This window comes from Gambusia affinis, linkage group LG07 (genome assembly GCF_019740435.1).
Source record: "Gambusia affinis linkage group LG07, SWU_Gaff_1.0, whole genome shotgun sequence".
In the NCBI taxonomy this organism is placed as follows: Eukaryota; Metazoa; Chordata; class Actinopteri; order Cyprinodontiformes; family Poeciliidae; genus Gambusia; species Gambusia affinis.
Genome location: NC_057874.1, coordinates 12,724,660 through 12,752,028, shown reverse-complemented (window position 1 = coordinate 12,752,028; position 27,369 = coordinate 12,724,660). Strand labels below are relative to the sequence as shown.

Genomic DNA, 27,369 nt, shown 5'->3' with positions numbered 1-27,369 from the left:
AACAATAATACAATTAGATACATTCCAACAAGCCACACCTGGAAAAAGTTGACTTTTAGCTTCCTCTGCTGGCTAATGTGCTAATTATTTCCATCTATTTTCTGTTCACAGTCTGTCTCAGGGAAACACAGAAAACAGACAGGACAAACAACCATTCACACTCAGACTTAGGGAGAATTTAGAGAAACCAATTAACCTGACAGTCATGTTTTTGGACTGTGGGAGGAAGCCGGAGAACCCAGAGAGAACCCACCATGCACAGGGAGAACATGTAAACTACATGCAGAAAGACTCCAGGCCGGGAATCGAACCCAGGACCTTCTTGCTGCAAGGAGTCAGTGCTACCAACTGTGCCACTGTGCAGCCGTACTAATTATTTGGAAAACCAAATTAATGTTAACTTAAGCCACTTTGCAAAACAAGCAATTTTATATTTGCTCCAATACAATTTAGTTTTTGTACTTAGCCTCATATCTAATTAAAGATGCTCAAGTTAAATCAACATGATTAAACGCTATAATTTGTCATAATCACAGACCCAGATGAATGCATCAAGTTGTTGACTTAGCAGCAAGTCCTTGTCCTTGCAAGCATTTGACAACAGTAGAAATTATCCACTTCTTATAACATCTCATCTCGAGGTGTTTTTTCTACTGTCATTTAGTAGGAACTCTCAAAGTGTTAAGTCATCTGAAGTCAAAGGTCATCCCAGCAACTTGAAATATCATTACCTTCCAATTAGTTTTCCTTCGACTGATATTGATCCGTTTGATGATCACTGTGACCTTTAGCTGCTACAAATGAGTTGCATTTAATACGGGTGGAATAAAATACTCAATACAGTAAAGGGGTCATGATCAAGATATCCACCTGTTGTAAGCCTGAATCCTCCCTAGTTGTACCTGTTACTGCCGACCTGTCTACGTAAACACTGAATACCTCCAGCAATACATAACTTGGATCTGTGCATTTTTTCCATGTCTGTATCCCTTATAGAGGTGGCTAAGATACCTGTTATCATTTACTATTTGATTTTAAAAGTGCTAAATCCATTGCAGATCAGTGAGTGAAAAAGATGCTGGTGTAACCTATCAGAACTTTCATCCATCCATCCATTTTCTGTTCACCCTTTGTCCCTAATGGGGTCGGGAGGGTTGCTGGTGCCAATCTCCAGCTACATTCCGGGCGAGACAGAACTTTCTTATTTTATTTATTTCCTGTAGTAGCTGGTGATTGACCTTAATGTGTAATTTTTCCTTTATTACCATCTGCTGGGCATTTAAGGCATTCCAATGTCCAGAATAGAATAGAATAGAATATGTTAAAGTCATTCTCATAAGAACATCATCAAGCATCATCTGGTCAGCTGTCAATAAAGTACCATCAACATCCAAATACGTAGAAGAAAGCACTAGTAAATGGCTCCTGTAAAATATTGCACACTTCCCTCCATTACACTGAGGCAGAAAGTGTAATATCAAAGTGGGAATCCCTCTAATAAGGATATAATTAAAGGTTTATTTATACCAGTAATACAGGTCAAAAGGTGATTCATAACACACAGAGTGAAATATTTTAAATATTACCTTTATGTTTGGTGATCATGGCTTATTAAGATTATCGGATGATTATGGTCCATGCGATTTTTTTCTGATGTCGAAATTCAGCAGAACCATCTACCAGGAAATTTTAAAGCACTTCAAGCTTCCTTTTGCTGACAAGCTTTATGGAGATGTTGATTTTGTTATTCAGAGCAGGACTAGGCTCCTGTCCTCACTGCCAATGGTACCAGACGCTGGTTCATTGACCTCGATGTTACTATTCTTTATTGACCAGAGAACTGGCCTGACCTGAACCCCAAGAGAAACACCTGAAGGACGTGTTTAAAGTAACCTTTCAGCTAAATCAGAGGCTGATCACCTCCATGTCACAAAGCACTGATGCAGTAATTCGTGCAAAGCCCACCCAACTATTGAGTTCAAATAAAAAAATAATACATGGATACAGTAGGCTGGCATTCCTGTTTTAAATAAGTTTTTTAGTATTATTATTTTTTTTTTGTTATTTCATCTTTTTTTCTGTCAAAAAACGTGACGCCATTGTTGATATTAGTAAAATACGCTTTCTTTCTTTAACACAAATCTGTTTTGAACTAAGTTGCGTCGCACCACAAGGGGGCGATCGAGGCCTTCGAATGACTTCTGTCTGGTTTCCTGTTCTAGATCAGAGAACTTGTTTGGGAAGTATTTTTGCTGAATGAACGTGCAGTTTCTATACGTCTATATTTAGTCAGGTACCGCAGAAAAGTATTATTGTTGGGGTTTTGTTTTGTTTCCTTGTTTTCTTTTTGTAGAAATTTTACATCTTGAGTTGACTTCTACAATCAAGGTTTTATAAAATATTTGCATTCATTACAACATAGCAAATAAAAATTATTTTGAGCTGTACTGCTAATCGCCTCAATAACTGATGTCATTAAAATCCTTTTTATAACACAGCTTTTTTGATCAGGATTTCTAAAATTTATGGGTTAAAATGATATATTGCAGATTTATGAAACATAAGAAATTAGCCTTGCACACATCTTAAAGCTGCTTTACCTTTTCCAAATATACAACATTTCATTTAGAGCAATTAGCCAGAATATTGTGACTTTATTTCTCCTGACAGAGCAACAAGCAGTTCAGACAGGCGAAAACATCTATGGGTGTCCCATGAAATTGTGAGGTAGGATTTAACACAGTTTGGCCTGCCAAATATCAATTTCTCTCCATGGAATTTGAAAATATTGAAATACATTTATGCGATTATGATTATTTCCCTTCAAGAAATAAGATAAATCGATTCTCTTTTACCTATGTCTCACATCTTGCTGACTGCTTTCCATTTTCTTGTCAGTGTAAATTCTCAATTACCATAAATCAGTATCTTCTGTAAGACTTTATTTACAGTGAAGGCTTTAATAAAAATAAAGGACAATATAGCTAGAGTAAAGCTGGTACATTCTTTAAATGTCTTGAATATGTTTTAGCTGTAAATTTAATTAAATAGCATCAGCTGCTCTGCTTTCAAATATATTTGAAGGAATGTTGTCATGTTTGACTATTTTCCTGTTCAAGATGAGATGATGTTTGTTTTAGTGGGTGCCACATGTCTAGAAAACTGTTTAGTGCTCTAATTTATATAAAAAGGACCAGTTTATCATCTTTTTGTGATCATTATGTTTTGGCTGATATGTTATGTTTTAGACTTAATATTCATTTTCCCAATTAGTTGCTGCTCTCCATAGTTCAAAAACAAGCATGCTAGATTAGCTGCTAACTCTAAACTGGTATGAGGTTTTAAGTCAAATTATAGAAGCTTTGAGTGCATCATGAACTTTGACATTTTTACCGACATGATTACAAACCTGTAGGCCCACATTGATCCGAGAAGTAGGGAAAACAGGATGATCTTGCAGAAAGTGAGAAGCTTAAACAGTGGAGAGCTTGATTACCAGCAAGAGGCAGGTGGCTGATTGGAAACAGGTTGCAGCTGTGAAAGAGGGCAAGCCATGCAGGCTGAGGAAAACTGAAGAGAACATAAATGAACAACAAAACCAAAGAAGAAGACTCTAATTAAAGAAAATTACATTCAGATCCACAAAAAAATGTAAGAATAAAACTGAGAGATCAAATACAAAAGAATGAACTGAAATGACAAGACCAAAACTGATATGAATAAACAAGGATTAAAAAAACAACCATAGGAGAAAACCAAAACCCAAACACCTAGAGATAACGACAAATTTAGCCATATTGGAGGGATTTCTGGACTAATATCGCAGCCTGCATCAGGTTTGGACTTTAACTGGAACATAGTTTTTCACTCTTTACTTTTTGTTATTTAGATGTGAATTTGATGGTTGTCTTTGGACCATTGTTCTGGTACATAACTCTAAAATGCATGGTTCTCTCAAATGTGGCAGGTCATATCAGGGTCGTGAAGCAGCAAAGCAGCCTCAGAAGCATCCACTACCACCAACATGGTTGAATTTTGTAATGATGTCGTATTTGTGTTATGAGTTGTGTAATTCTCCATATCTTATCAGGGCACAAACCTTACAAAAAATGTCAGGTTTTTTTCCCCCTTGACCACAGAATCTTTTTCCAAAAGTCTTTGAGATCATTGAGACCTTTTGGCTGTATGCAGGGCCTTTGTTCTCTTTTTGATCTGAAGTGGTTTTGACCATGGGACCTTACCTTAGATAACATTTTATCCCAGATTCCTGAAATTATAAACACAGAGCTTAACTGTGATGAGTCATCAATGTAGTTCTGGACTTGGTAAATGGGCAACTCTTAGGAAGGCTTAATGGTGTTCAGTGTTTTCTCCTTATCTGGATAACTCTCCTTGCAGTTCACTTGTGACAATCGATTCCAGATTCATGGATATAAATGCCTTTCTTTCTAAGTTATTAGGTTTAGGAGGCAATTTAATTTCTGCACAAGTTAAGGTTATTGGTTTTCAAACCAATAATTTGAAAGCAGTTGGTATTTACTTAAGTTTTCTTTATCAGTATTGAGTTGTAGTAATCCCGAACATTTGAAAATAATAAAAAAGGAAACCTTAAAAGGAGAAAATATTGTTCTCACCTTTGTGCACGGTATATTCATTAAAACGTTTTTTTATTGCTACAGTTTGATTATAGTTTCAATGTGTGTTTATTTTGGTGATTGTGTGAATGGAACAGTCTTTTGCTGAACGCAAAGTGTTTTTTTTTTTTTTTTCCCTGTGGCTCCTGAAAATTACTCACAGTGGTAACTGCATCCAGCAGCGGAAACGCTGAAGCTTTTAAAGTGAACACTGTGTACGATGAAGCTGCTGTATGGACTTATTGGCTTTACTGGTTAGCAGCAGTGTCTCAGCGCTCTGATTGGCTCAGGGCGCAGTGATGCTGTCTGCATCCTGCTCTGTCGGGCAGGACAGGAGGGGAGGGGAGCTGGAGGCGCGGCTCGGAGATCATCACTTAACAGAGAGAGAGAAAATAATAATTTCCCTCGTCATGTAGAAAGAGATGTCATTTGTCAACATGTGTGGGATGACAAAAGCGGCGGTCGCATAAAGCCCGTGACCGCTCCTTCTGGTCGTCCTGTAAGACGGCGGCGGACGGCGGTCTGACTCTGTGAAAGTGTCACCTTTCCACTCAGTGAACGCCGGCAGTGTGAGCAGGAGCCATGAGCGTGTCCGGGAACGACCCGCAGAGTTTACTGTGTTACCAGGTAAAAAGGATTTTGATTCATAAAGTGCAGCGCAGCGAGCAGGTGCATCGTCCAACAACTGAAACTGATCTGAGCGGAAACAAACTCAGAAATGGAGAGTTCTCACATTGTCTTAACTATTTTCCTCTGCATTAACTTACAGACGCTCCGCAGGTTACTGAGGACTGTGATGTGTTGAATTGTGTCTCGCTCATGACAGAATGGGGATTGTTGATGTTGTTTTTGCGAGGTGCCAGCACGTGTATCAGTTCTGCGATCGCGTCACGTTGCATTGCACAGGCGGACCTCAGCGGCTGAAACCACCGCTCAGGCATAAATTAACGCGTATCCTCTGGGTGGAGACGTCATGGCCACATTACTGGGAGAGCGCAGAGAGTTATTGATTAGGGATAGAAGGACGTCCGCTGAGCACACACTCTGTGCATTAATAAAACTCAACTGCTCGTCCCCTGGAGTCGCGTGTTGTGAGGAAGGAGAATAGGATTTGGGCTTTTTATTTATGCATTTTCTCTATCTCTCTCCCTCTATCCCTCTCTCTCTTTTTTTGTTTGGGAGATGTGTTTACCCCCAAACGACCTTGACGCCATTCCTTCACCGTGTTTCATAAGGAGCTCTCTCTACTTTCAGTGAGAGCATGACAGACAGTGTGACTTAAACTGGGGAAGCGGGGACATCCAGTGCCCTGCTAGGTCCCCTTCCACTTCACCCTGCTGCGTAATAGTTTAATGGACTTGTTGCAGGCTATACCTCAACAGTCATGTTATCATGGTGTGTTAGACTAACATCCTGTCTGCCTGCAGGAAACAGATGGAGAAGAACCAGAACTGAGCTGGAGAGTCTCAGATATCAATAGACGGCTTTCAGACCAGGGGGAGAAATAGCCTTTGAGCGTCACCTTGAAGCAAGTTATGTAACCTTATTGTTATGTGTGTAAGGCTGCTTATTTGAAACACCTGGACTGTACAGTCTGCATTTCTGGCACCTCTTTTCACCTGAAACATGCTGTAATGTCTACTTACTACAGCCATAACCAATTGCATACCCAGGTGACAAACCGGTCCTGAAAAAGATGTCAGATCAACCAATTTTTGTCAGATGATAGCACAAAAAAAAGATGTTAAGGCAAAAGAAAAAAATAGATGCATCAGTGAACTCCGTTGCATATACAGTTGTTGTAAACATGAGACGTGAATTAAAACTAAACTTTTCCTGCTTTAGGACAAAATGATTTCTATTTGCTAAATGCCAGTATAACCAGAGAAATAACTTTAAAAAAAAAATCAAAGATTTTTTCAAAAACATTTATAATCCAGAAGTTTACATACAGTATATTTCCTTAACTTTAAATAGTTGCCTTTTTTAAACTCTATGACTTGCATCAAAGTCAAATGTATTAGATACATTTAATCAAGTCTCAAATTTGATACTGGATTTAACTTTAGCATCCGTGGCAAAAGATTATTTTCCGAAGTTCAAACTGTGCACCAAAACGAAAAGAATGGCAATCTAAGTTACTTTAAATGCGGCACAGTTGTTGGTGGTGAATATTTTAAAAAGTGTTGACATACTGGAATATTTATGTGCAACTGTAGCTGCAGTTTTCAAAGAAAGAGCATTGTGCAGAGATATTGAGGGAACATTTGAAGACATCTTGAGCAAAACTGAGTCTTCTAACCGGGCAATGACTTGATGCAAACCACTAAATTAGTTGAAAATTTGCCTAAGCACAAGGAAATAAATATCTTGGGTCACAAACTAGAATTTTCTGGGCTGAGCTGAAAAGGTGTGTGCGAGGAAGGCTGCTTACAAACTTGACTCTGTTGCAGCAGCTTTGTGAGAAGGAAGGAGTCAAATTTTCAGCAAACTATCCGTGCAAAGCCTGTGGGAACATATCCAAATCCTCTGACCCAAGTAATAGAGTTCAAATGCAATTCTACAAAAAAAAAATGGGAGTATGTAAACCTCTGAATTAGATGCAGATGAATTAGATTAGATTGTTTTCCCAAATTTCTAGCATTTTGACATTTTGAGATAATTCTTTTTGTTGATTCTAATTGACTTAAACCAAGAAAAGCTGAGTGATTTAATATCAGAGACCAAAAATATGGACTTTTTAATAAAATATCTTGTGCACCGTTAACATACCACGTGTGTTTGCTGTTACATTTCTCTGTTCTACTGCATTTACAGTTGTTACTTGGCACGTATCCCGCACTTTGGTTTTAATCAGTTTATTGGCATAGTTTCCATTTAGCTCGAGTGACCCATAAGCAAGTCTGACTGAATGTGAACTCTGGAGAATACAGCTGCACACATTGGTGTGCAAGTAGTATTCAGTATATCCCTTCATAAAAGAATGTAGTTATGTGGCATAACTGAAGGCAAAAATAAGGCTGTACAGCATTGAAAATGTACAACTTTATACTGTTTAAAATTTGATGATTGCTATTTGTTACATAGCAACAAATAGCTATGTTTGTTGCTATTTTGTAACCTTAAGTTATGGTAACTTAAGGTTTACCATAAAAAGTAGAAAATAAAATATTTTGTTGGTTAACAAAAGAGGAAAATGACTTAACATTACATATGAGTTTACAGCTACTTTATAAACCTTCACTAACTTCCTCTTCCTAAACTAAATGCTTCTTGCAATTCCTGAACAGTTTTCTTTAAAATAGAAGGTTTTCCCTTCCAGTTTTTCTATTTTACAACGACAGATTAAAGGGAGGTTTTATATCGAGGGAAAAATGTCAAAACAGGCTCAACTTTGTGGATTAAGAACTGGTCTTAATATGAAGGGATTATTCTTCAATTAAGTAACAAAGTCAAACAGAATTCACGTTCAAGACATAAAGGAAATACGAAACAGAAATCCTGCAGGACGTTTACACAAAATTAGGCAAATGTAGCAAAGCTACGATGCAAACTTAGGTCTGGGTCTAAGTCACTTGGGAAAAGTCTCTTCTCAAGTTTTTTGGTTCTTTCTGTCCAGAGCAGAGCCCAGTTCAGTAGGATCACTGCATTTGCCAGATTGGAGGCATCAGGAGGGACATGTCAGTCCACCAAAGTTAGAATTTTGGTAACATTATAGTGCTATATTAAAAATATACTGTGCATAAAAAATATATTATGCTTTCTAGAAACAATTTGTTGCTCTATACATATTGTCTAATTTTCCTTTTCTAACAAGGAAATTATCCTTTTCAGAAAGAATAATTTCACACTTATTCAAAGAAACTTTGACATATTTGAAAGATGTCAAAAAGATCGCATGTCTCTTATATTTTGGAGATGTCACTTATATGAAATGTTTTTTTTTTTTTTTGTCAAATTAGTCCAGTTTGGCAAATTAGAAGTGACATTGACTTTTATCTACACATTACCTTGTAGATAAAAGACCAGATCTGACATATTAACATGCACAGCAGCACCAATAATGTTGCTTGGCATCATGTTAGGCCAGTTCCACCTGTTATACATTCATGATGATAATATATCCTGGAGCAGATGGAGTATTACATGACCGAGGCATCAGCCTGATGTTAATAGATGGCATGTGGCTCCTGAGTTGGAATGTGGTGTTTTCCCTCCCTTAAGAATTAATGAAAATAAATAAATAAATAAATAAATAAATAAATAAATAAATAAATAAATAAATAAATAAATAAATAAATAAATAAATAAATAAATAAATAAATAAATAAATAAATAAATCAAATTTCAACCAAAGAATGTTCTATTTTGGTCTTATCACAAAGTGTTTAATAAAGCAGCATCCTGCCTTGTCCATGTGATCCATTTCAAACTTAAAATACTGCAGAAATCTGTCTGGGGCGCATGATAAAAAACATTCCCTTGCTTTGTCATGCGCACCTTTGTTTCCGTTTTCCACTGGTGAACTTGCAAATATTAACATTAGGCAATGTGACGCAGTTATGTAAAAGTTACACTGAGTTCTTTCAGGCTTCCCACAATAAAATCTTTGATCTTGAAGTGATCTTTGTTATAGGAGCTCACATGCTGAGGGCAACAATGACCTCGAGTTTCCTCCATTTGTACAGAATCGCTCTATAAATAAGAAAGATGGTTTTGTAACCATTTCTGTCCTGACAAGCATCAATGACTCTTTTTTGAAGTTCAGTTTTCCTTTTATTTTTCTTGTTTTCCTGACTTTCTTGGTGCTGTGATGATCAAACAGTCTGTGTAAGGACCACCGTTGACCACCTTTGACACTGGGTTTGTTGTTTCTGATTTTCATAATTTGATTAACAGCTCAGCAGTTCTAATTGTGAAGAATGTTGCTGTTTCCCACCCATAAATCCTGCTAATATTTGTAGAAAGAAAACAATTAGAGGCAGACTTGTATGTGTGGAGCAGCATGAGGTGACTCATGCTGCCCGTGGGCTGAAGCAGTCAAAACAGCCGCCCTTCTCCTTCCATCTTCTCCAGCCTTCTTCTCTCCTGTCTTCGCTTATACCATTACCTCTTATTTTCACCCATTCATGCTCAGCGCTCCACTGAGTGAAGATATGTCTCGTGTGTCTCTAGCAGTGAGTTGGAAACACTGCAGCGCTGCGAGGGGGGCAGCAGCTGCCTGAGGACAGGTTACGAAGTGCCAGTCTTGGATCTCAGACGCCAAACTCTATTCAGGAAGTGACAGGCCCAGTTGTTAGAGTCAGGATCTGTGTTCCTGCTGTCAGCTTAGGAAGCTTCAGGGATGGAGGAAGTAACTGGTTTGGCTTTGAGAAGGGAAACAGGGAGGCGTTTGCTGGAGATTAGCTGGTGAAACTGGGGTACTGTAGAGTGACACAATATGAAATAGTGGTTGCATTTTTGCTTTAAAAATGATTTCTGCCCCATTTATAGATGAGGTGGTAACATCTTCAAACAATGATAGCAAAACCTGGGACTGGGTTTAGCTTCTGTTAAATGAGTTCACAGCATTTTAATTCATTAGAGCCTGTGGTTGTATTTAAGCCAACATTTCAAATATGTTGCTTTCTGCTTCCTAAATGAACTAAAACAGGTTTAGTCTGAGAAAAAAAGGTTGAATAGTTTTTAGCACCTCTATAAAAAATAAAGTAACTATCAGACCCATTAGGTCACCAAATTTCAGATCTAAAATTTACCAAAAATATTCTATTGCAACATCTAAATAATCCTGCAAAATACCACGGTATTAAACTATTATTACTGTGAATTAACTTTGTGTGCAAATCCTGTTGTGCAGCTATTTGAAATCAGCTTCTTCTGAACGCCTCCACCCAGAGTTGTCCTATTTTGGGTCAGCTACCCTTCAAGTAGATCACACAATCCTTGTGTTTTTCCAGAGTGATGCTGCCTCTTCTTAGGGTACCAAAATTTATTAGAAACTGGATTTCCTTTCAAGAAATATTACACAGATTTTTTGGGGGCAAAATATGAACATTTAATATTTTAAAAGCTTGACCAAAGAAGAAATATTATTTTGAAGATATGCCCATCTGAGGGTTTATTAATGAGGTGGACTTTTTAAATTCTTCTCCATTTCTTGATTATTTTCTACTTTATTCCTTTCACATACATTTGAAAGAATATCTTAGTTGAAACAGTGACACATAATTATGGATATATTCATTATTTCTCATAGTGTAGCTTTCTTTTAAGATTTACCCCAAATTTTATTTGCTATGTTGCCAGCAGATAAAAATGTAATGTACTATTTTTTATAATATTTATTGTGAAAATATAATTTAGTGAGGCACTGAGCAGAGCCAATAGTGAAGTAGAAATAGTGATAATTTTTAAGTTCTGACCAGCTCATTAATTTTTTTCTTTAGTACTTCGATATAAGTACTATAGTACGATAAAATAGTAATGTATGAGTTGGTATGAATAATTTTGGACTTAACAGAAAAATAGCTAGTAAGTGAAATGAGTTTGGAGGGAAAATAAATATTCTAGCATATTTCAAGATTTGCAAATGACAAGCAATGACAAGAACTGTGCTGAGGGAACTCCTATCAAACTGTAAAGCACGGTGGTGGTTGCATCATGACTTATCTTGTGTATCAGAAAAAGTGAATGGAATAACAGCAAAAACAACTTTGATTCAAATAGCTAAATAATTGGAACTTTAAAGTTTTTGTTTTTTCATGGTTGGGGTAACAACATGTGTCAGTATTCCTGCAGTGTGAGGGAAGACAGGTAATGTCACAACACCTGGATAACAAATATTAATTTCAGTGCTTCTTACCCGCTGTTTGACATTGCAAATAGATATAGCAGAAATAATTATTCAGTGTAAAAGTGTTGTCTGCAGCTGGGTTCCTCTCATATAGAGTGTGAGGACGTTTTGATGCAACACATCGATTGCCCCACTTAGTCGGGACACAGGGATGCAAATCGTTGTTGCTCAACCAGTTGAATGTGTTTCACTTTAATGCAGCCGGACTCTCCGTTTGCATTGTTGACAATATTGTTTTTCCAGCAAATACAAAATTCCAGGAAGTGAGGCTGAAGGAAGGAAATTGACAAGAAAATATTTTTACAATAAAACATAAACTCACAAGGGAGAATGTTTCTGAATTATGCAACAAATGCTCCTCTTTTTCTTACTGCGTATCCGTTCTTTAGTTCTTCTGTCAAAACCCCTGTGTGAATGTTATGCATGTCTTTTCTGCATGAATGGGAGATTTTTCAGTATCAAAAATAGGACACTTGTGTAACTTTACTTTTCATTACCATTCTGGGAATCCAGCATATTTTTAGGGGGTTGTGCTTTACTGGAAAACACTGTAGATCTTGAATCTCTTGGTGATTGATGGCATTGCTCTATTCTTGGCTCTCGCATGCTGAGACTTGACATGAGACAGTCTAAAGCCATCCTAGTAGTCGGTGCTGTGGGCCCAAAGATGCATCCTACAAAAAGAAAGATGTTAGGATACAGCTAACAGAAAGGTTAGTTATTTACTCACGTTTAATTATGTTGCAACCACAAACTACCATGTTTCTATTGAAACTTTATGTGGTTTTATTTTGTTGTTTTAATTAGAAAGCTGAAGCGGAGGTGCCCTCCTGAAAGCCACTAGTTCTTTGTTTTGTTGCACACCACACATTTCAGATATTCTACTGTAACATGAAAATCATGTAGCATTTTCCTTTTACGTTAAAACTATGTCCCACTTTTTGATGGGCTGTTGCATAAAAATCCCAATCAGATACATGAAAGCTTTTGTTCCTAACAACCATTTTAAGGCATAGTAAATTAGACCACAAACAATCAACTCAGTTGTGAATATGCAATTGAAGACAGTCAAATTTAAAGGTAATATATGTTTGTATTAATACTGAAATGTTTATGATCAATCCTCCAAATTCCAGCATATGTGAAAAACATGAATGAACGGAAAAAGCATCAATCACCTTTAAGTGTTTTTTTGAAACTAGTTTCTTTCATAACTTTCTTACAATTGTTCAAATGTTTGTTTAATTTAGCTAAATTCAAGCTAAATTAAAGCTTAATTAAAGCATAATCTTACATATTCCCAGATTATGTAAGGCAAGTTACATAATCTTCAAATAACAATTAAGTATTAAAATCAGCATGTGATGTCCTGGTAAAAATAGATGGACCAGGATGCCTTTATTGAGAATACAGTTTTCCTAAGTTTAAACTCTTTGAATCCACATCACAGTTTGTCTTCAGTTCCTCCCTGTATCACACGATGTTCTCTAGTAACAAGGCGTCCCCTGTGTGTTGGTGCCCCTGTTGGCTCCATTATGCCCATAAAGGGCAGAACCTCAAGGGCATGCAGCCATTTTGGGTCCAGCTCTGTGTGAGTTCTGTGGCACGGAGGCGCTAATCTGCATGAGTCATAAACCACATCCAAAGGCTGCTGCTGATACCCGGCTAAGGACAGGAGGGAAGACAAAAAGGACGGTTGCCAGGTGATAGAATCTGGTGTCGACACACAGATTATTTTCCCTGAGTGTTCATGCTTTGAGGGTCACAGGTGTGTTCAGCAGCAGAGACAAACAAAACCTTAGAAGTGCGTCATGAGCTTAGCTAAAATACTTCATGTGTAAGGGAAAGTAAGATGTGAATGACAGGGAACCATTAACCTGCTAATAAAATGTTCACTTGCATGAACATGTCGCTAAGAAGGTGTTACTGAACTGTGACCCGTATAACTGCAGGTCATAACTAATATGTGAAAAAAAATGCAACATCCAGCAGCGCTCCTATTTATCATTTTAAAATTCCACACTTATTTACTTTAAAGTGACCAAAGTCCTCTCCTTTATTAACTATTTTTAGTTTGTCAGTACAAAACCAACTGGACAATGACGGATGAATGGATATATGGCCCACACAATTAGATAATGGGATAATAAATTACATTTATCACTGCCTTGTTTTCTTTTCCATTACCTAATAGTTACACAGAGTTTTAGCCTTCTGCCTACTCCATTTCTTTCTTCCCATTATTTAGATCAAATCGATCCAAATTGATCAGATGTGATACTCTGCCACCCATTCTGGGACAGAAAGCTTTTAGAGTTGCTTTTTTTATCTGCTCCCTCCTGCAGAGCATCAGTGTAACTTGGTAAAGCTCTAATTCTGATGCCTCAAGCTTGAGTTGAAAAACAATACGCAGGAGCCCAGGTTCACCAGCACAGCTGCAGATACTGACAACACCAGGGACTACAATTTCAGAGTACAGAGAGATTTGACTGGTTGGTAAAACTGCTCGAAATCAGAATGTGATGCTTTTACTGATTTTGAAGTAAAGGTAACTTGTTGTTTATGTAGGTAAAATGTAAAGAAAAATTTATTATTGCAAGACTTGTCACAATTCTGTTATCAAAGATTTATTATACTGTGACACTTGAGTGACAGATGTGTTCCTTTCTAAATTAATTATGGTGAGTTCAAAAAGGTTGAGCTATGAAGAAAGTGACCTCATGGTAAAATGGCGGTTAAAGGCCTAACTCAGGGGTGTCAAAGTCAAATGGACGGAGGGCCAAATAAAAAATTTAGCTACAAGCCGAGGGCCGGACTGATCGAATGTTCATTGACATTTTTTTAAATGACGCATATAGTCTAGTGAACCTAATTGAACCTACTGAAAACCTAACAAATATATTCCAATATGATCAGATAAATAAAGCAATATTTTCTTATGGCTCTGTCAGTAATCTTTAATTTTCAACAGACACAACTGAAATATTTTTAAAATATAATTGGATTGAAATACAATAAAATAAAGTGCAAAACTCTATTAATCAAAAACAACACTTTCATCAAGGAGAAGTAATATGCAGTGAAAACAAATATTAAACTTTAACTTTTAAACTTGAACTGAGTAAAACCTCTAAATATAAACTCTAAGCCTTGTTTGAAACCCCCGGTTCTCAGTGTCCACCTTCCTTTTTGCCATTTTTGATGGGTATCTGAAAGTTAATTTTACAGTTATGCTGATGACTGCTGTGCTAATAACCCTTCTAGACCGGACGTGTCGCCGGCGACACATCTAAATTTGCAGTACCGTAATTCCGCCACACGTAGCGCTAAGTGGAAAAATTCCAACGGTTTCTGAAAGGGGAGACGTTGCACTTTCCAGCAAGTATCGGGTTAATACGGTAACTTCGCAGCTGCAGCTGCAGAGTGTAATGGACCTTACCAGAGGGGCCGCTTTTCATTGGCTGATGCTCATTCTACGTGGTCACGTGGGTGGCAGTCTCACAAACACGAGCTTTTCGTTAGCTAAGTACCGCATAATAGCAGTTCTGATACAACTTCTACACCTTGAAGCCTGTCTGCTACACAGTCTAACGTTAGCTAAACAGATCAATATGCAACGTGTACTGTATCTGACACACACTAAAGATTTTATTTTAGCAGAAAAGGCTTTGGACTAAACTGTTACTCGTGTTAGCCACTCTAGCACAAAGTACAGCTGGTCAATCAACCATCGCTGTGTTCAGGGAAGCGCTGATTAATAATCCAGAAATAAATATCAAGCCTGGAAACTTGATATCGTAACGGAGTGAATGTTATGTTTTAACGTAATCTTTGCTCGCTTCTGGTGCGGTTGATACGGTAACAAGTGTGCTTAAACTACAAAGAGAGACAGACTAAAAGGCTACGAATGGTTTTGAGTTGATCACCTGTTCGGTTATTTTACCTTTGTTTACATTTGCTGTGGCTCATTACAGCCGCTGTAGTTTCTAAACGTTGGACCAATTACCCTGTTTGTTTGTGACTAATCGCCATTCATAACAAACATCAAAAGAACAAATAGATTTCATAAAATTTTAACAAACAAATGGCTTCTTTACCGTAACGGAGCTCTTTGGTTCCTCTTATCAGTCTGTAGCTTCTCATATTGAGGTCATCAAACCAAATTTCAGATCTACCATAACTGACCGACTGACACCTGCTAACCTCAGGTTTGCAACCAGCTTGTGACTGAGAAACCAGTAACCTCCTCCTAGATGATGACATGAACTTGTTATTTCCTCTGTCCATTTTAGTAGCCTATATATTGTGAAATCCAGAAATAATGCACTAATGGAGTCATGTTTACATAGAAACAAGAGCTTGGTAAGGTCCATTAATCCGGGGAGCACTCGTTTAATAGACGGTATATTTCGGCAATAACTTGGTGGATATTGAAAGTACCTGTTGTTATGGATACATGGGTAAGTACATCATCTCACATAACATTTAAAGAACTACTTACAGTTCAAATAAGGAAGATTTTTTCAGACGGTTGCTGCGGTCTTTCTAATAATAAATCAAGATCATCCCAGGGGCCGTAAATCTTCTAAAAGCAACATAGAACATCGTGAGGCAGACTAACCATCATGTGGTTTCTGAATCAATGCAGTGAGCTAATAAATTCATTGCCTGCTATGCTTTGTAGATGGTTCACTCAACCCGAGATGCTGAATGCTCAATAGTGAAAATGAAGCTACGATTTACTTTAATTTGTCTTATAACTTTACAACTTAGCCATTTGAGATTACTCCTAGATGATGTAAATTTAGATCCCGGGTCCTTCACTATGGAAAAAGAGACAGTGACATTATGACTAAAGTAAATACATGATTCAGCAGAAAAGTATGAATAAACGTGTGCACTTTTCTATAAATGGACATGGCAAGATGGATAACCGTTGGACAGATGCTCAGTGTTGAAAATCATGTTTAACTTTTAAAACAACGCTGGGTTTCATCGCCTGGTTATTGCTGAGCTTTCTAGGGGATATAGAGACAATTTTTCTTTTGCATTCCCTCACAATATGCTTACTGCAATATTTGCTGGTCTATTTTGTAGGCACTCACAAATGTTGATCTCAAATTTACACTTTTAAATAGCCTCAGTGAAAACATGTTTATTATTAACTCTTTGGTGCAAAAAATTTATTCAAAAGTGATTCATTCACTGCGTGTTTATGCTGTTTGTGTAAGTTTGGGAGGGAACTGCACATGAAAATGGCAAAAGTTTTGCGAGGGAACGCAAAAGAAAAAAAAAATTCCCCATGTTCCCTATAGGGCTCCGTAGGTCACCGACCCTGGATTGTGAAAGTTCATTAAAAGAGCCAATCACAATTAGGAGGTTTGAAGCAAACTTATTTTTTCACTTTTATTATTCACAAATGACGAAGACAATGAAGAATGAAAAACCTTCTCAGAAGCGATGGCCTACCAATTTACTGCAAGACTCTAATTTGCATAAAAACGTCTCTGCAGTATAATGTTGAGGCTACAGATTGAGGGAAATATTCTGTGTCCTGGCAGCACAAACTTCAGGAAGATGCATCTTGGTTCATCATACATAAACCTAACAGCATTTCAAAATAAGAGCATCATCCAGACAGTCAAACATGGTGAATGTCTGGGACTACTTTTCTGCTTCAAAACCTGGACAACTAGCCATAAAGAAAAGAAACCATGAATACTGCTCTCTTGCAGGAAACATTGAAAGAGAAAGTTGTTCATGCTCAAACACCCTCCAATAGAGCTGAAATAAAGACATTTTCCTGATTAGACTGGACCAAAATTCCTCCACCATGATGCAAATGACTCATTGGCAGTTATTGCAAACACTGTTTAACCTAAACGAATCACTAATCCTGCCTTGTAGCCCGGGCCTAAGGAAACATGAACCAAAAACTATAGGAGGAATACCCAGTAATAACTAAAAACAGACAAAACCTAAATTCAAAACATTACAGAAAACGCAGATCCTGACAAGGATGTGAAAGCTCAAGTAACTAAGACTTTAATGCACTACTTTCAAAAAGACTTTAAATCTATTGAGAAAGAGTGTTTGTGTTTGTGTGGTGCCATTTCCCCTAAGCATTAACTGCTGCCGGTTATTCTGATGCATGAATATCACGTGGAAGTAGAGTTTATTCAAATTTATTACATTGTGCTGAGTTGGAAATACACACTTTTTCTGCTGCCACACTTTCCTCTTCTGCATAAAACCCCAAATCAGATTCAGACTTCGGCCAAAGTATGCTTTTCTAATTAAGAAGCTTTATTCTTGAAACGGCAGAACTCTCTTGGGATAATGAAGTGCTCAGTCATGGAAAGAAAATGAAATCCCAATGCACTTATATGGTGCTTTGTGAATGAGAAAAAAAGCACGAAAGCAGCTCCAGATGGAACAAGCCTGCGAATTAGATGGAGCTATGGGGACCGTGAAGCCAGATTTGAAAATGTTATGTCCTCATGATAAAGGGTGATGTTCAAAAGCAAAAACAAAAATGGTTATATTTAGAGACAGTACTCAGCACTTTTCCAAAATCTTAAAACAAAGTCTTGACCCTAAAAAGTCAGTTTGTTCCTTCTGGGAATTCATTTATACTTCTAGGCAAATTCTTTACCACTGGATATCCTTTCATGTTTTCATGTCGATTATATATTTTTTAAAAAGACAAAACTTTATGTTTTCTAGTCACTCAAACACTTTACACTACAGCTAGACTCACAAACACAGATTCATGTACTCATACACCAGTCACTAGGCAACTTAAAGTTTAGTGCCTTGTCCAGGAGCATTCTAAAGAAAAGAACAGGTATGGGAAAAATGCATGCACACCTATGATAGACATTTTCTTTTCCACCTCATCCCAAAGATGCTCTGTTAGACTGAAATCTGATTATTTCAATCTAACATATTGAAATCATGGATTTACAGCTATCCCATCTTAATGGTTAGCAAAAAGGTTTTGGTGGATTTATGTTTGTTGAGTCAGCGACAAACTATGACAGTGAACCTCTGAGTTTGAGAGCCGCTAACTGAAACATACATTCTGCAGCGAGGGTCCACAAGAAAAATACTAAATTATTTTCTAATAATGTTCCTGAGCTGAGAGCTGCAGCTCACTGATAAACTGCCAGCTATCGCTGTTCCAGGCAGGTCCTGTGTGATGCTTACCAACCAATCACCAGAAGCTGAAGCTTGACGACACCGCCCCTCATTTGCATTTAACTTTTCTTGATGACAACGCTGCAATGCACAAGGAAAAGTTAAAAAAAAGGAGACACTCGTAAAAGGAAAAGGCAAAAATAAAATATAGATTTTTCTTGACAAAAACGCACGTTTAGGGAAAATGAAAATGAATATTTGCACATTTCTTGATGAAAATACACGTGTAAGGAAAAGAAAAATTAATATAAATTTTTTGATGACAGCGCATGTATAAATGGAAGGAATAACAAAATATATACATTTCTTGTGTGAGGACAAGGGAAACAAAATATATATTTATACTTTTATTTTTTATTATGCCAGTTTTGGTCCTCTAAATGAAAAAAAAATCATTACTAACTTTTAACTGCAGCACATGGTGGCATCTTTGCATGATTAATATGTGGATCTGAAGGAGTTTGTATCTTAATTAGTGTAGCAATTATTGTGCAGAAGGTTGTAGATAACTGACTTATCTCTTGGTTATAAAACTGTATGTTACAACAAAGGAGAAGAGATTGAAAAAGAAGTGTGTAAACAACCAGTTTATTTCAGTGCATGTGTATGGATGTTGCATTTCTTGATCAGTAAAGTTAAACCTCATACCAGGAGCATGAGCATTCAGATAAGCTGACATATAAAGATGAAACACTCTGAGAATGGTTTGCTTCCTAAGGAGACATCAGAACAAATATGATCATAAATGTTTTGTCAAAGGTAAGATTTCAGGGCATGATGTGTGAAAAATGGAGAAAGCAAAGACCACAGGAATCTGTTTTAAAAGATAAACCTCAGACCAGCTGCCAAGTGCCACTCTGGAGATTTAAGAGTGTGAAGCCGCAGTACAAGATTTGCTCTCAGTGAACTGAGCAGCTTACAGTTTTAAGCATTAATTGAATAATCGGCTGCAGTTCCTTGTATTTACATTTTCTTAACATGTAGGTCTACTTTCTCCTGTTTTTCTTAGTACCCATTAACTATACTAGTTACACCTCTAACCCTACTAAATATTTGGCTTACATGTTCACTGTTTTGAACATTATACATGAAGGCAGTGCAGAGTCACCACAGTCACACAGCCACTCCACAGGCACTATGAAGTTTTAGCATCATCCTAGTATGACTGTGACGTTAAGGTGGGACTTCAGCAGGCTGAGCAGAGCAGACTGCAGCGTTTCTGAGAAATCCTTGTCACCAGAAAGTTAAACCATCTGCAGCAGCATCCTGCAGCAGTTTGCCAACAGCAGTCCAGCTGATTGATGTGGCGCTCTACTAATTTGATTTGTTTGACCCTGGATAGCAGAGCCCTGTCCATTTTCCAAATGACGCATCCTGTCGTTATAAATGACATCTATTTGTCTGTAGTTTGTTGCTAATTACTGCAAGGGCTTTAAGATGTATCCACAAGACACACGGAGCGTAGACTGTCGGGAAATGATTCTTCTATTTCAAAGGCTTGTGTAAAAAATAGTGTCAGGAAACTTCTGGACATTGATGTCCACAGTCACAAAGACATGATTGATAAGTGGAGGGTAAGTGATGCATTGTTTTAAAAAGTGCTGTCAACATTTATATTCAGTCCCCTTTATTCTGAATAAAATTCTGTGAAAACCAATCGACTTCAGAGATGATCTAATTAAGTGAAAAAATCCCGTTAGAACCAGCAAATATTTTAAACTAAAGTGGACATTCTAGCAGAACAGCAACCCATAACAGGCTGCAAGGGAACAGTTCGGACCAAAGCATCGAGTTTCAACCTTTCTGTACATCTTTCAAAGCTTTTCAACTCTTTCGAAGTCATGATAATGTCCACTTCATGGACATTAAATAAAGTTTGAGTCTCAGAATAAATGAAGCTGTTCTGCAAATTGTTATTACTGAAATAAACATCTGGGAGAAGGCAAAATGACAGTTTCAGCGTTTTTGTCTGCATGCAAAACATGTGAAGTGGAAAACTTCTCTTCAAAGCAATGTAGAGGTCATACTTGATGGAAAGATGTATGGAGCTAAATACAGAAAAATTCTTGAAAAAATCCCGTTAGAGCCAGCGAAAATTTTAAACTAAAGTGGACATTCGCCTTCCAGCAAAACAACAAACCTAAACAGGCTGCAAGGGAACAGTTTGGATCAAAACATCGAGTTTCAACCTTTTAGGGCGCCTTCCAAAGCTTTTTAACTCTTTCAAAGTTATAAAAATGTCCATTTGAAGTTATTCTCCAGTAAAGCAATGTGTTGTCTCCTCCAGAAAGAACAAATATGAACTTTGACTTCATGCTGCATGCGTTCTGTTCTGTGTGCGTCTGTCAGAGACCTGATGAGGAAGTGGTGGTGGACCAGGGAGGAACCAGCTCAGTGATGAACATTCACTATGAGAAAGAGGAGCTGGAAGGTGAGAACTATTTACATTTGGAAAATTGCATTGATCTTAAATGTCTGGTGGTTATCTCTTCCTGGGGGCATGCATTGGTTTTTCTTTGTGGTCCATCTGGCAGATTATTCTATAAGTAAAGGTACCATGCACAGGCATTTTCATGTCTGGGAAAACAAATTCATTTGTTCAGATAAAAAAAAACCCATAGTGGGTCTGATTTCAACTTATAAACTGCAATTTTTTCCTCCCACACTTTCTAGAGGAATACAGTACTGCTTCATTGTTTGTGTCGCTGGAACACAGAGAAAATGTGTAATTTTACATAATTTAGAACAGAAGGGAGGATTTCCGGTCCTCGTTTCCTCAGGACTCAGCTGAAAACACTCGAGCCAGAAAAGTCTGCCACCTCAGCCTACCACCCAATCAGGCCCAATTTGTTTATTATGTTTGCACATAATCACAAAATTGTTTTATATCACATAAGTATCAAAGCGAGAAGAACAGCAATATTGTTCTCATGAGGCACCATGCACATAAGAAAAGGTTTTTGTGCATGACTAATTTCCAATGTGTTTTTTGAATTTGGATGAGGGCGATTGGTACAGAAATCAGATCTTAAAGTGTAGTGTAAAAGCTATAAAAGATTGCCTTATTCAAATACATATTTGTATTAAATTACCACAGTCTTTCATAATAGTAAATCTGATAGGCAAAGGTAAAACCATGGAGTCAGCCTCAAACCTTTTGCAGCTTATATCTCGTTTTTTAAGCGGCGGCCCAAAACCTGACCGGCCTTCCTGTCCGCTCTGAAGAAGCTTCATGTGGCTTTCTGTTAGCATTAGCTTTCTTCTTGTCATTTGCCCATAAAGGTCAGATATATGGAGTGCTTCACACATCTGTCAACAACTTCTCCCACCTCTAAACCTGAGCCAGAGTTAACTTTAGCCTACAGGCTGGTTCTCTGACTGATGGTCTCTTTGCCAAGCCTGTCAGTTTACAGAAGCCGTGTTGAATTTCTAACAGTAGCGGGTTAAAATCTCTTAGTAAACGTTAATAAAATCTTCACCTCTCCCTTTAGGACACAGGACTCTGTTTGTGGGGGTTCGGATGCCGAGGCAGAGCCATCGGCACCACAAACCCCACGGATCCCGCCACCGCAAGAAAGATAAAAGGGCAGGAAGCATCACGACACAACAGAGCGAGGACAGTGAGGCAGCTGGCAGCAGTCATGGTAACACACACCATCACACACACACCATCAATATAAAGATCTTTGAACCTTTTTGCTGTTTTGTATGACTCGTACAGTCACACATATGCACATGTATGCACATGTATGCACAGGCTCCTCCCACTGAGATCAATGCTGCTGATTTTCATCACGTGGTTGCATGACCACTGCACTTCAGGCAACATTTGACAGGCCACTAATGACCCAGTTAGGAACAGGATTGGATTACTGTGTTGAGTCTTTTGTGAAAGTGAATGTGCTGCCATCTGAAGGCATGACATGCGTAAGAGACTATGTTCTCTCTGAGAACAAAACTTCACCTCTACATCCCTCCTTCCTCCCTCGCTCATATTCTTTCATTTCGTCAGACACGCCGTCCCAGCGGGTCCAGTTCATCCTGGGCACAGAGGAGGATGCCGAGCACGTGTCCCATGAGCTGTTCACCGAGCTGGATGAGATCTGTGTGAAGGACGGCAAAGATGCGGAGTGGAAGGAAACAGCCAGGTCAGGAAGCCTCCGCTGGGAGAAGCTGAAAACAGAGCCTGTAATAAAGCGTCTCACCGCAGGGCTGGCAGAACGAGATCTATACATGTACAGCTGGTTATTACATTTACAGCTCAGGGAATCATTTATTGCTCAAGGTGAGAAGATGAGTTACACAAAAACTGCTGTACTTTCGAAAGGAGCAGAATTTCAGATTTGCATGCTAATGTCAAGCCTTCAAGCCCCTCTAAAATAATTGTGTAAATCTTCTGATACGATATTGAAAATGGAAGAGGGGAAGGAACCTCTCCTTGCAGTTTGCTGCTGGTAATAAGCTGGTCTGCACTGATCAAACTTTCAAGAATAAAATAAAAACAAGCCAACTTTGAACTTAGGAAAAAGCCTTCTGAATCTAAATGTGTCAGAATCCAGTCGAATAATTTTATCAATGTGGGCAAAATGTTTGATGATCTATTAGTAAATATGTGTTTTAAGGAGAACCCAAGTGCAGAGAAACTTTTCAAGCAGAATGCTTAAATAGATCATAAACATTGGATGATTTACAGCAGGAAGAGAGAAGACATGGAGCAGAGATGGTGAAATAATGGAGGTATCACAAAGAATAACAGAAAGGGCCAGTGGAGAACAATAACACAGAAATGTTATATAAACACTGATGAGTGGTGAATGACAGGGGAACCAGAGGAGCTAATCAGAGAGACGTGGGGAAAAGGAGACGGGCAGGTGTGCCGAGAAGCAGGCTGACAACAGGGAAGGAGAAAGATCAACGGAGAAGAAACAAGGGAGGAAAGAATAATGTGAGAAACTACAATCTGGAGCACAAAGGGGCAAGACAGATGAATAAAATAACTAAAACAACTGAATAAACTAAAATGGCCAGAGGTAAGAAATTATCAAAACGGAAAAACAAATGATACCCCAGGAGTTGTTAGGAGTTTTTTTTGTCCGGTTTTTATTTTAAGAAAATCAGGTCTGATGCAAAACTCTAAACAACTAATTAGTTCATATCACTTCATTTCTCTTATACAGAACCAATTCAACTAATCCATGTCACATACATCAATAAAATGATAGAGACAGATTCAAAGCTAGTTACATACAGTTTAGTGCTCGTTATGAAACAATGAAAGTTATTCAAATTGGTAAAACATTTATTATCTAAGGAAACCCAGCTGACTGCATCAAAATAAAATCACAAATTGTCCCAGTAATTATTGTGATAAATGATTATATTTTTGTTTTGTTTTTAATAATGCAAGTTCACTCTCTCAAACACCTAGAAACTTTAATTTAGTAACAAACTTAACACTGCAGATGGCAGATATTTCAACAAAAAATTATAATTAAACCAGAAATAAAAGCCACACACAACCAAAAACATAAATAAAATGAATTACAGTGTGTAACCAAAATTTTCCTCCAAAATATTAATCCTCAGAATGGAAATGATTCACTTTATCATGCGATTAATTGATTCTTTGCTTATTGCGACAGGCTTACAAGTCACTGAGCATTTACTTCTCCTGAATGAACATGAGCAGGTCTGCAGCAATCCCTGAGCAAGTATCTTTACCAGATTGAAACCTCCAGCAGAACCAGGCTAACCCTGAGCGGCCATCTGTCACGACCAACTGGGGGTTTAACAGAATAAAGTACACAAACAAATAAAAAGAAACACAGAAGCAGTGATCTAGAAGTACTTTCATTGTTAAACAAAAGTGGAGTTGATGGTAGCAGTAAAACTAAAGAAGCCAAAAGCTTCTCTCGTACATCATCTTCCTTCCACCCAGATTCAATTCAGTATTCAGTTCAGTTTGTTTATATAGTGCTACTTTTAATAAAATATTAACACCTTTCAAGGGTTAAAATGGGAATATTCAAACTGGACTCTGTTGAGGTGAAGCTCTTGATCTGCTGTTTGTTTTTATGCTGCAGGTGGCTGAAGTTTGAGGAGGATGTGGAGGACGGTGGAGAGAGGTGGAGCAAGCCTTACGTTGCTACACTTTCCCTGCACAGCTTATTCGAGCTGCGCAGCTGCATCATCAACGGCAGCGTCCTGCTGGACATGCGAGCCAACTCCATTGAGGAGATAGCAGGTGAGAAATTTCCTCTCACATGTCAACCAGCATCTCAACTTCTGAATGCTAAAGGACACATGAAAAATGATCATGGATGTTGCAAAAAGTCAGTTTTCATTGTAATAATGGACAACATGCGTTTTTGTGTGCTTTGCTGGAACTAGAAATGAGACTTATTGATATAAACCGGGACACCAATACATTCAATAATCTCTTTAGTTCAATATCAAAATAATTTATAGCTAACATTAAAGTTTTGCATAAACTGGACATGACCATAGTCAATATTCAAGCTTTTGTTCATAGAGGTTATAATTGAGCAGATTCACATTAATGGCTCTGTACCTAAATATTTTAACTGAATTCATATAAAACATGAACTACTTTGCATTCATTAATCTATTTTACAAATACAGCAAAAAAAAAGAAGGTTAAGATCAATAACCCTTTTTGCTTTTTTTAGTTTGTAATGTTTGTTGCTTATACACTAATTGGTGAAAAAAAATATTAGATGCCATAATTAGCGCATCACTAATAGTGTCATGTAACATTTACATTTTGAACATCTGAAAGTTCAATTCCCTTTGTTTTTTTCTCTCCAGGTTTGTCTTTCTTACATTTTTTAATTTATTTATTTTTCTTCTATTTACATAATCTCCTGCTTTAGATTCCAGACACAAAAATCTGAAATAGTTTGGACAGAAAAACATTTTCATTCCACTTTAAAGTTAGTTTTCCTCTTTGACCAAATACTGTCAAAGACAAATGACATTTGTGTTTTGTTTTTTTTTGGCTTACCTTAATTTGTACAATGACCAGCTAGCACTGATAGAAGCTCTGCTGTGCCTGCAAACCCACAACCTGTACTCATCCCCTGCCTGCAGAAGGCTCTTGCAGTGTACAAGCAGAAATGAACTGCAGAAACAAATGAGTATAATCTATCATTTTCACAGTTAGGGCTTAAGCCTTGAGCTTAAGGCAAAGGAAGGAGGCGTACTATATCAATTATGGGTCCCTACAGAGACTCGTATCTGTGTAACAACCTGAACCTTGCAAGTATGTGCACACACACGCACACACACACACACACACCCACACACGCACACACACACACTTTATTTCACAACTTTTTCTTGCTTAAATAAGTTTTTCCTTAAAGTTTCTCATGTTAGATTTTATTCACTCCAACACAGGCAGTGACTTAAAGTTTTTCATGTTAAGAAAAGCATTTTCAAGTTGAAGTTCTTCAAAAATATTGTCGTCACTCAAGAAAATGTTAAATGCATTTTTACACCATGCTAAGCAAAGTCTTGCCTCAGGTAAAATTAAAGCTTTAACTTTTTAAAAAATATATATTTATACATTTATCTTTATTTTGCTTTCTAATCTAATTTCTAAACAGATAATAAGAGCTGATTTTATTAATTTTTCATCATAACGCTTGAAGTTACACATTGAAATAGAGAAACAAAGAGCAATAAAACAAGACTTCATACCATAAGGCAAGGCCATTCTAACTTTAGTTTTAGTCAGCGCACATAACCCTGCAGCCCCTGCAGCATTTAGAGCTTCCTGGGCTTACTGCATGCAGGCTTTATTGTGTTGCTCTGTTGTCGTTGTCCTTATTAACGAGGCTGATAAAGCATCACTGAGGTCAGCTCATTGTTGCTGATCTTAAAGTGTACTCAGAATAAATTCACTTACTGCAGACAAAATTTGTGTGAGAGAATCTCTTGGTGGCTGTGGGTAAAGAAAGGAAGCAGACTAATGCACAGTCTTGTGCTGACTAAACAAGTCAGCTTGAAAGGACAAGTAAGACACAGACAGAAGCTGTTCTTCTTCAGGTCCATATTGTCTCATATGTGAGCAGCATTGATTCAGCTTCAGCAGCACAAAGGCTAGACAGATAGACAGATGTACGAGAACACTGGTGTAACACAGAAATTGGAAAAAGATTGGTGAAGTTATACTATTGCAACATTTCTTGTACAATTTAATATTTTTTCAATTGTTGTGGGGACTGTAAATTGGAGGACTAACCAACTGGAACTGCACACAGAGATTTAAAAGCACAAATCAAGTCCACATATGGTTTTGATTAACATTTTCTGTCAAAATGTTAATCCAAGAGCATCATCTGTCCAACTTTGTTCCTCTGTGTTTTTGACCTGACACAGTTACTTAAAGTTAAGTAACAACATTGCAAGTTGTGAGAATTTCCTTCATAGATGATCACTTTAGAAGAAATGCTCCTTTGCATCCTTTTCCATGTGGCAACACATCTATTCGACAAACTGCTATTAAAAAAACTTATTATTATAAGTCTATTATTTGTTTACAGTCATAATCAGATGCAGTTGTTTTGAGATTGCCATAACAGATTCTAGATAGTCAGCCATATGAAATTGTGTATTTCATCCTTGAGGTGCAACTAACAAAACTCATTTTGTGTCAGA

At 37.6% G+C, this 27,369-nt stretch overlaps 1 protein-coding gene across 6 annotated transcripts in view; it reads left to right on the top strand.

Moving 5' to 3' along the window:
* Positions 1-4,994: 4,994 nt before the first annotated feature.
* slc4a8 (solute carrier family 4 member 8) overlaps positions 4,995-27,369 on the top strand; it is a 40,487-nt gene continuing 18,112 nt past the window's right edge. For all 6 annotated transcript variants that reach the window (XR_006371118.1, XR_006371117.1, XR_006371115.1 and 3 more), the window contains exons 1-5: positions 4,995-5,261; positions 21,037-21,118; positions 22,179-22,331; positions 22,700-22,835; positions 24,771-24,931. Coding sequence is in view for 2 of the 6 variants with exons in the window: in XM_044122117.1 (XP_043978052.1) it covers positions 5,217-5,261; positions 21,037-21,118; positions 22,179-22,331; positions 22,700-22,835; positions 24,771-24,931 (577 nt within the window). In the remaining 4 variants the exon portion in view is untranslated. The remainder of the gene's footprint in view (positions 5,262-21,036; positions 21,119-22,178; positions 22,332-22,699; positions 22,836-24,770; positions 24,932-27,369) is intronic.